Genomic DNA, 10807 nt, shown 5'->3' with positions numbered 1-10807 from the left:
GAATCCCGCCAACCGGGAAGTAACATTTTGTTTGAAACGCGTATTTCCACCTGAGCGACTTTCAATAGCGACTGAAAAGATTCTGAATGGGCACTCCGGCAAGATCAACACAGACACTTGCTGTGACATGCAGCCTCGTGAGGTATTGGTGCAGACTGCTAAAAAAAAGCTGTCATGGAGTACAATTCAGAACATTAGAGTGACACTTTGTGTTTTTGTCGAACATTGGAGCTTTGTTTTCATTCTGAAGGTTTATTGTTATTAATCTCATCTCATCTCATTATCTCTAGCCGCTTTATCCTTCTACAGGGTCGCAGGCAAGCTGGAGCCTATCCCAGCTGACTACGGGCGAAAGGCGGGGTACACCCTGGACAAGTCGCCAGGTCATCACAGGGCTGACACATAGACACAGACAACCATTCGCACTCACATTCACACCTACGGTCAAGTTAGAGTCACCAGTTAACCTAACCTGCATGTCTTTGGACTGTGGGGGAAACCGGAGCACCCGGAGGAAACCCACGCGGACACGGGGAGAACATGCAAACTCCGCACAGAAAGGCCCTCGCCGGCCTCGGGGCTCGAACCCAGGACCTTCTTGCTGTGAGGCGACAGCGCTAACCACTACACCACCGTGCCGCCCACTGTTATTAATATTGAATAAAAAGTAATTTGGATATATCATCGTTAATTATCATTCAAATTTTAGGTAAATTATTTTTATTTGCATCTTATACGGATTTTATAAGGGAAATACGGATTTTGGAGGTTGGTTATACAGGTTTGATTGACCAAAGGTATGCATGTTCTTGTTGCTGCTGACAGACAACTCCAGTCAACCCCAGTGTGAAAACGCTCTAGTCTCCGCCTCTGTTCGTTACGACACCGCTGTGCTACTTTACGGCTCGGTGTGACGTGGATGTCACCACAGCAATGGCGGATGCTGGAGAGGAAGTGCTTCAAAGCAGCTGGTAAGCGAGGAATGGTTTGTCAATTCTAATTTAAAAGACAGTTCGGAGTGAAATTATACCGGTTTAAATATATATATGGGGATGATTTATCTCTCTTAAAGCTAGTGAACGCATTGTTCTGGTCTGAACGGGTGAAAAAGAGCAGTGGTATTGTGTGAACCTGCTAGCCTGGCTTTTTCGAGGAGCTGGCGGTCGAATCCCAAACGGCTCTGTACTGAACATGTAGTGCACTACAAAGTGTAAAAGCTACACTGTGTTATGCTTAGAGTAGTGCACTTATGTAGGGAGTATTGATCCGTTTGGGATAAGGCCGTTGTATGGTATTGTTCGGGAGGCTTCAGTAACTCAGAGAGAGAGAGCTAGCTGACACAAGGCTATATTTTCAGAGTATTGTTTTCATGTGTTTTGTCTTTAACAGGAGTCACATTTACTGCTAGACATCACAAGTAAAATAAAATTACATGAAGTTATTATGGAGTTTAGAGAGCTGTAAAGCTACTGTACTGTCTGGTCCTGTTTAAAGTAACTGATAAATGTTGTTTTATCATTTTTACTTGATTGTATGTATCTCAGTGTAGTAAATAGAGTTAGTGGTTGTAATTAAGTGGGATCTGATTTACGTTTTTAATGGATATTTTAAAACAGATGTTAAATCTGTCTGGGTGTTGTGTCTGATGTGTGTAATCATGTTTTTATTTTTATTTATTTTTTTAAAATTTAAACATATTTGGGGTCAGAAACCTGTACAGACTAGCTAGGCAGAGAACCAGTGAAGCGAGGGATGTACAGCAGGTAAGAGTGATGAAAAATGGAAATGTGCTGACAAACAGAGTGTATTAAGTTAAGAAGGTGGAAAGAGTACTTCGAGGATTTCTTACATGAGGAGAATCCAAGAGAGAAAAGGTCAGATCTGTTGGCGACAGCAAATCGGGAAGCAGAGTTGGTTAGTAAGGACGAGGTGAGGGCAGCCATGAAAAGAAGAGAGAACAACTTTATGCATCACACACTTTTGTGGAATTTCCTCTCTGCATTTAACCCATCTGAAGCAGTGAACACACACCCAGAGCAGTGGGCAGCCATGCTAGCAGCGCCCGGGGAGTTTGGTGCCTCGCTCAAGGGCACCTCAGCCCATGGCCGTCCCATATTAGTCTGGCTAACGCGACTTCAAAGCTCTACGAGCTATTGGTCTGGCCAAGATATTCAGCCCAACCGTTTCCCAGAGCCCGTGGTTGACCCGCCTCCCTGAAATGCCTGTTTGCTACTGGTCGAAGCCAGAAAAGGCTGTGACGAAGCTTAAACCAATCACATCACTCTTTCCTCTGACGTATGTGACACGACAATAGGATTCTCGCTGAGCCCCATTGATTTGGCTACTAGCGGGGCTAACTGGTAGATTAAACTCTTATCGAAGCTGGTCGGGAGCAAGGCGAAAACGTCCTTCCTTTCAATAAATACCTCCAGGGCTGCTCTTTGCTCCGTTTTCAATGAGAACTTCCCGTTGAATGCTTTCAATACAGCATGATTCTGTAAACAATCTATGGCTTCCGGTCGCAGTTCTACTACGTCACTGCCTTGAACACGCCTCTACTCAGGGCCGTTGGAGATGCTCAAAGTTGATTGGCTCCCGATTTTTCCGGAGCTTGGAAGAGCTGGAGATAGCTTGCCTGGCCAGACTAAGCTCGCAACAGGCCCTCGTGTTGCGTCACGCTTAGGATGGGCGGGCCCAGGCTAGTCCCATATTAACCTAACCACATGTCTTTGGACTGTGGGGGAAACCGGAGCACCCAGAGGAAACCCACACAGACACGGGGAGAACATGCAAACTCCACACAGAAAGGCCCTTACTGGCCGCTGGGTTCGAACCCAGAACCTTCTTGCTGTGAGGCGACCGTGCTAACCACTACACCACCGTGCCGCCCAAGAATGAAGGCTGGGAAAGCAGTCAGACCAGTTGGTATCCCGATTGAGGCTTGGAGATGTTTGGATGAGACGGCTGTGGAGTTCCTAACGAGATTGTTTGTTTAATAAGATCCTAGAGAATGAAAAAATGCCATATGAATGGAGTGTGCGCTAGTCCCAATATACAAGAATAAGGGAGATTTACAGAGGAATAAAATTGATGAGCCACACCATGAAGCTACGGGAAAGAGTACTGGAGGCGAGACTGAGAAGAGAGGTAGCAATCTGTGAACAGCACTACGGGTTTATGCCAAGGAAGAGCACGTCGGATGCAATTTTTGCTTTAAGAATGTTAATGGAGAAGGCTAGAGAAGGCTACATTGTGTGTTTGTAGACCTGGAGAAGGCATACGATAGAGTGCCGAGAGATGAGTTATGGTATTGTATGAGAAAGTGTGGAGTGAATGAGAAGTATATCAGGGTGGTGCAAGACAGGTATGAGAACAGTGAAACAGCAGTGAGGTGTGCAGTTGGAACGACTGAATGGTTCAAGGTGAAGGTGGGACTCCATCAAGGATCTGCTTTGAGTCCTTTTTTGTTTGCCATAGTGATGGATAGCTTGACGGATGAAGTGAGGCAAGAGTCACCATGGAACATGATGTTTGCGGATGATATTGTGATATGTGGTGAAAGTAGAAAGGAGGTTGAGTTGGGTTTGGAGAGATGGAGGTACGCATTGGAACGAAGAGGAATGAAGGCGAGCAGGAGCAAAACAGAATACATGTGCATCGATGAGAGCGTAGTGAAGATGCAAGGAGTAGACGTAAAGAAAGTTGGTGAATTCAAGTACCTGGGGTCAACTGCGCAGGAAAACGGGGGCTGCGATAGTGAGGTGAGAAAGAGAGTGCAAGCAGGGGGGAGCAGTTGGAGAAGGATTTCGGGAGTTATTTGTGATAAAGTCCCAGCAAAAGTGAAAGGTAAGCTGTATAAGACAGTAGTGAGACCAGCTATGATGTATGGATTGGAGACCGTACCCTTAACGAAGAGACAGGAGGCAAAGTTGGAGGATGTTAAGGTTTGCGATGGGAGGTTGGACAGGATAAGGAACGAGCACATCAGAGGGACAGCACATGTGGAGAGCTTGGGAATTAAGCTCAGAGAGATGAGGCTGAGATGGTATGGGCACATCCTGAGAAGAGATGTAGAGCATGTTGGAAGGAGAATGTTGAGGATGGAGCTGCCAGGCACACGAAAACGAGGAAGGCCAAAGAGAAGATACATGGATGTGGTGAGAGAGGACATGAAAGTGGCAGGTGTGGTAGAGAAGGATGCGGAAGACAGGGAGCAATGGAGACGAAAGATCCGCTGTGGCGACCCCTAATCGGGAGCAGCCAAAAGATGATGATGAGAGAACGAACCAACAACAAGACAAAAAAAGTGTGTGAGAGATGTAAGCAAACAGTTGGCCCAACTGTTCCTGTATCTGCAATTGTTTAGATTCCTTAATAAAAGTTTGGACATATGAAAATAAATTTCTATTCTTTATTAAAAGATGATAAATTGGAACCAAATAAGAGAAAAGATACTTTAACTGAGTCCGACATAGTAGACCAACTGCTTGCAAATAAATGAGCAGCCGAGGAGAGCAGTTTGTTCCTATGGGCAGCAAAAAGTGGACCATAAAGAAAAAAATGCTTTATCGTTTCAGAATGAAAACCACATAAGCAAGCAGACGATATTTTACATCCAATACGAAAAAGATAATAATTAACCGAGTATGTAAAATTGACCATCTATTAAGGCTATAACCATAAAGAGCATTTGGCAAACGATTAGATAAATTAGACAACAAAGAATCATGTTTCGTCAAGGTAGGATGTGTTTGGACAATAAGATACAGATCCAGTCAAAGGTCTTGTGTCTTATCTCTGCTGATTAGTCCTGTGTTTTACTCTTGTTTTTTTGAGCATAAGGAAATGAAATATACAAAACAAATTGGGGAGTAGAAGTATACCAAGAAACAATTTCAAAACTATTTACTTATATACAGTGCTGAGCGTAAATGAGTGCACCCCCTTTGAAAAGTAACATTTTAAGCAATATCTCAATGAACACAATTTCCAAAATGTTGACAAGACAAAGTTTAGTAGAACATCTGTTTAACTTATAACGGGAAAGTAGGGTTAATAATATAACTTGGATTACACATTTTTTCAGTTTTACTCAAATTAGGGTGGTGCAAAAATGAGTACACCCCACAACAAAAACTACTACATCTAGTACTTTGTATGGCCTCCATGATTTTTAATGACCGCACCAAGTCTTCTAGGCATGGAATGAACAAGTTGGCGACATTTTTGCAACATCAGTCTTTTTTCCATTCTTCAACAATGACCTCTTTTAGTGACTGGATGGAGAGTGATGCTCAACTTGTCTCTTCAGAATTCCCCATAGGTGTTCGATTGGGTTCAGATCAGGAGACATACTCGGCCACTGAATCACTTTCACCCTGTTCTTCTTCATAAATCCGACAGTGGCCTTAGATGTGTGTTTAGGATCATTATGATGTTGGAAAAGTGCACGATGACCAAGGGCACGGAGTGATGGTAGCATCTTCTCTTTCAGTATAGAGCAATACGTCTCTGAATTCATGATGCCATCAATGAAATGCAACTCCCCGACACCACCAGCACTCGTGCAGCCCCACATAAGGACACTGCCACCACCATGTTTCACTGTAGGCACCAGGCATTTTTCTTTGTATTCCTCACCTTTGCGACGCCATACAGTTTTGAAGCCATCAGTTCCAAAAACATTTATCTTGGTCTCATCACTCCAGAGTATAGAGTCCCAGTAGTCTTCATCTTTGTCAGCACGGGCCCTGGCAAACTCTAGGCGGGCTTTTTTGTGCCTGGGCTTTAGGAGAGGCTTCTTTCGTGGACGGCATCCATGCATACCATTCCTCTGCAGTGTACGCCGTATTGTGTCACGGGAAATAGTCGCCCCAGTTTGGCTTTCTACTTCTTTAGATAACTGCAGTGAACTTGCATGCCGATTTTCTTCAACCCTTCTCATCAGAAGACGTTCCTGTCGAGGTGTTAACTTCCGTGGACGACCTGGACGTCTCTGTGAGATGGTTGCAGTTCCATCTTTCTTGAATTTTTGTACCACTTTTGCTACAGTATTCTGACTGATAAGTAAAGCTTTGCTGATGATCTTGTAGCCTTCACCTTTGTGGTGTAAAGAAGTTATTTTCTTTGGGGAATTCTGAAGAGACAAGTTGAGCATCACTCTCCATCCAGCATCCAGTCACTAAAAGAGGTCATTGTTGAAGAACGGAAAAAGATTGATGTTGCAAAATGTCGTCAACTTGTTCATTCCATGCCTAGAAGACTTGGTGCGGTCATTAAAAATCATGGAGGCCATACAAAGTACTAGATGTAGTAGTTTTTGTTGTGGGGTGTACTCATTTTTGCACCACCCTAATTTGAGTAAAACTGAAAAAAATGTGTAAACTAAGTTATATTATTAACCTTACTTTCCCGTTATAAGTTACAGATGTTATATTAAACTTTGTCTTGTCAACATTTTGGAAATTGTGTTCATTGAGATATTGTTTAAAATGTTACTTTTCAAATGGGGTGTACTCATTTACGCTCAGCACTGTATACATATAAAATTTACTATTTCATATCTCATGCATTAAGAAGACAAGAAATTCCACTGGTTAATGTTAGTCAAGACACACCTGTTAATTGAAAAGCATTCCGGATGATTATCTTAACCAGCTTCATGAGACAATGCCAATAGCGTGCAATGCATCAAGGTAAACAGTGGCTATGCTGAAGAATCTAAAATATGAAACACATTTTTCTTTTTAAAAAAATGTATTTTGTTTAGCACGTAGTTCCATGTGTGTTCCATGTGTTATTTCGTAGTTTTGATGTCTTCAGTATTGTTCTACAATATAGAAAATAGCCAAACTACAGAAAAAACTATGCATGAGTAGGGGTGTCCAAACTTTTGACTGGTCCTGTGTGTCAACCTTTCAGATTAACAGTTAAACAAAATTAAACTAGATTTGCATTTCTGGATGGGAAGGAAGTACTTGTGCCTGCAAAGTCTAAAATGATAAATTATCGATAGATTTGGTATACATAGTTTGCACATGACGTCACAGAGTTGGGGATTCCCTAGTGGCGGCCATCTTGTGGGTCAAGCTTACCGTATGGGTGACTGAGCACACATTGTAACGCGCGAGTACAAAGTCTTCAAAAGAACCCAAGCAGGCTATTTAAAGCTAGCAATGGTGCACACCTATTGTATTCACGGCTGTCGTAATAGGTCAGATGATGAAGTCAAGCGGAGCTTTTATGGAATTCCCACTGTACGGGAGCACGAAGGCGAGCAAACAAAGAAACTCAGCATACAAAGGAGAAATCTATGGCTTGCGAGAATCAACCGCAAGGATTATCAGCCTTCCAAACACAGCAAAGTCTGCTCTGATCATTTTATAAGTGGTAAGTTGTTTAAATAAACAATCAATTGTGTTTAAGTTTGTTTTTGGAAACCAAAACATCATGTGAACAATCTCTGGAGAATGCCTAACTGGAACCGCTGAGTGTACGTTTACATTGTAATGTACACTTAATATCGCTCGTTTGTCATGTTTCTATTTGACACTTGTCACTTCACTCACGCAAGGGTCATTTTTGAAAAACATTTTAGGTCTATTCTGTTTGATTTGTGTTTAATTGACTTATTACGGTTGCATAACATTCAACAGTCTATTTAATGCTAGAATATATAAAGTTGTATATATCAGACAGCCTTTAAAGTTTGATGAAGTCAGTTTCAGGCTTTGGCAGTTTCAGGCTTTGGCAGCCCTGCATAGTCACTTGAAAATGCATCTTTGTCCACTTCGTAGGGGTCAATTCCCCCAATCAAGGCCAGTTTGGCTGCATACCGTTGTCTTGAGATGTCGTCTAATGTATCTATATACTTCTGTTTGCTTGATTTTGCCGACATTGATCTTTATTTTAGAAAACTGACTATATAACTTCATAAATTCGTCCGAGATAACGTAGCCGGTAGTGGCGATGGTCCGTTTTGTTTGACCCACAAGATGGCGGCTGGAGGGCTTTCCCCGGAATGCCATGACATCAGTGAAAACTATGTATAGATAGATGCGATGGATGGTGTGTGTGTGTGTGTGTGTGTGAGAGAGAGAGAGAGAGAGAGATGGACTAGAGTGGCACGTTGGGTATTAATATAGAAAGAAATAGACCAATTGGTTCTAATATTTAAAAAAAAAAAAAAGTGAAGCCATGGAGTAATGGTTAGAGAAGGAGCTTTGGGACCAAAAGGTTGCTGGTTTGATTCCCTGGACCAGCAGGAATGGCTGAAGTGCCCTTGAGCAAAGCTCCCAACTGCCCTGGGTGTGTTGTATGTCGCTGTGGATAAGAGCGTCTGCTAAATGCCTGTAATGTAATGGTAATATGGAGGGATGAAAAAGAGAGAAAAATAGAGGAGCAGAGCAGTTTTGCTGTATTTAAGATACGACAACTTAACTCCATTTACCAACTTTAATGGTCCTAGCTTTTAATCTCTAGGTGCAGTTACTGTAGGCCTTGAAAAATGAACTGAATTGAAGACAAGGGGAGGAAAAGCAAGGGATGGGGGGGAAGCAGGTGCGATGGAGGTATGAAAAGAGGTGAAGCGCTTTTGTAATATTACCCAGAACATGTATCATAAGGTTGGAGGTGGTATTTCAAAAACTGACTATGGGAGAAGCCATGCTCTGATGGTCCCAAAGCTGCTTCTCTAACCAAAAGGTTGCCAGTTTGATTCCTTGGACCAGCAGGAATGGCTGAAGTGCCCTTGAGCAAGGCACCGAACCTCCAACTGCTCCCCAGGCTGCTCTGGGTATGTTGTACGTTGCTCTGGATAAGCGTGTCTACTAAATGTCTGTAACGTAATATGGGAGAAGTTTGAAAAAGTTTCCATTCAAAGTCTATGGAGAAAATATGGATGGATAGAGGGATAAAAAAAAAGAGGGCTGCAGGTGGAATATCGAAATGTAAATAGTCTTTATATTTCGATATTCCAAAACCTACGTAACAAAATTCTGAAGTTTCCACTTTAAGCAGTTTTTGAGTTATTGTTTTGGGAATAATAATAAGCTGCTGAAGGATAACAATATAGTGCTTTGCAAGCCCTATAATAAAAGAAAATTTAAGATGACAAAGCTCTAAGTTTCAAGTTTTCCTAAGAGGAGCAAATAAGGACAAAATATGACAAAAATCAAGAACTGTGACATTGAAGTATACATTCTTTGTCTTTCTATTAATTTTTTTTACCTCGCCCGGGACGGAGTCCACTGGGGGCGAGGTATTGTTTCTGGTGGGGTTTCTTTTGTTTTTTTTTTTGTTAATGATATGGGAAAACAGCTGGACCAATCTTCATGAAATTTTCATGATAGATTAGCGTTGGTCTTAAATAGAACCTCCAACATTTTAAGGGTCATCTGGTCAAGATCACCAAAAAAAGGTCAAAATTGTTTTTGTTGTGGCTACTGCCTCAGAGGCGCTAGCTGTCATGCTGTAAGAGTGTAACAATCCCACACTGCGCATGCACATGTTCCAATTAAAATGGCCGGTGAGTGTATAGAGGGCTACCACGTGACGTCACCGGACCGCGAGATTTTGTTAGGGCGCCATATTGGAAGACCAAGTACATACATACTCACAATATAAAGATATTTTTTTGGGCGTTTTTCACCTTTATTGGATAGGACAGTGTAGAGACAGGAAATGAGTGGGAGAGAGAGACGGGGAGGGATCGGGAAATGACCACGGGTCGGAATCGAACCCAGGTCCCCGGATTTATGGTATGGCGCCTTAGCCACCTGAGCCACGACACCCCCATACTCACAATATAAAACAAACTACGAGCGAGAGTGAAGTGACACAATGGCTGATAATTCTGGTTATGTGAGTACATTACCAGCTGCAGAAAGGGCACGGTATGTGGAGAAACAGGCTGTGATTGATGGGTTTGACCCATATAAGACTCGGGGCAAGGGAGAATGGAAACATAAGGAGGACCCGACACCAACTCTGCCATCTGTTTGCTACCCAGACATTTAAACTATTTGTTGTTTACACCCAGTGCCTACACTGCTGATGACTTGAAGGCCTACAAAGGGCTACAGGCTTACAATTATGTTGTTAGCGGCTTGGTCCGTGATATTACAGCTGTTATTAAGAATAACCTACACATAGTTATGGCCAAGGTAATCTTATCTTTTAATAATATATCTTTTCAGTTGAAAAATTAATACATTTTTGTTACTATTAAGGTATCCATAATTTAGGTTAATTTATCCAAATTATACATATGTATTTATGATATATGCCTACACAACAACTATGCTTAATTTATATAATAGGAGGGAGAGCAAGCCCCAAACCATCCTTTATTATTATTATTAAATTGTAGAAGTCTGGGAGGCTTGCTCCTCATACAGTTATCAACTTGGGGCCAATTTAGCATGTTTTAAATCTGAATTTCTTGCGTTTGCTTACCTCAGTGTCCGCAGATCATGCACAGACTTATCCATTATATCCACAGTTTTTTGCCAAGTCTCACACAGGTTTCTTTCAAGTCTACTGTTGGGCCAATAAATCATAAATAAAACAGCTCAGATTTGTTTAAGTCGTTTGCCACTCCACTTTATTCTCGTGGGTTCACATACCGCTGCCGTTATTTCCCCCTAATCACGAGTTTGTTGGTCTTCCAATATGGCGCAGGGTCTGTTTACTTCCGGTTTCAGGTGACGTCAGTGAAATCCCTCTATAGAATTCGGTTCACCATTTGAAATAAATGTACTAGACTAAAGAAACCACTTTCAGACATGTTTGTGCTTATTACAGAGGG

The 10807-nt window shown here is 42.2% G+C and overlaps 1 protein-coding gene across 2 annotated transcripts in view; it reads left to right on the top strand.

Annotated features, from left to right (window-relative positions):
• Positions 1-889: 889 nt before the first annotated feature.
• The window catches only part of tbc1d23 (TBC1 domain family, member 23), a 99824-nt gene continuing 89906 nt past the window's right edge, over positions 890-10807 (top strand). For both annotated transcript variants that reach the window (XM_060919819.1, XM_060919818.1), the window contains exon 1: positions 890-971. In XM_060919819.1, coding sequence (XP_060775802.1) covers positions 934-971 — 38 coding nt within the window. In that variant the 5' untranslated portion in view covers positions 890-933. The remainder of the gene's footprint in view (positions 972-10807) is intronic.

Source organism: Neoarius graeffei, chromosome 4, assembly GCF_027579695.1.
Source record: "Neoarius graeffei isolate fNeoGra1 chromosome 4, fNeoGra1.pri, whole genome shotgun sequence".
Taxonomy (NCBI): domain Eukaryota; kingdom Metazoa; phylum Chordata; class Actinopteri; order Siluriformes; family Ariidae; genus Neoarius; species Neoarius graeffei.
Note: the sequence above shows the minus strand (reverse complement) of the source record. Positions and strands in the feature narration are given on the sequence as shown.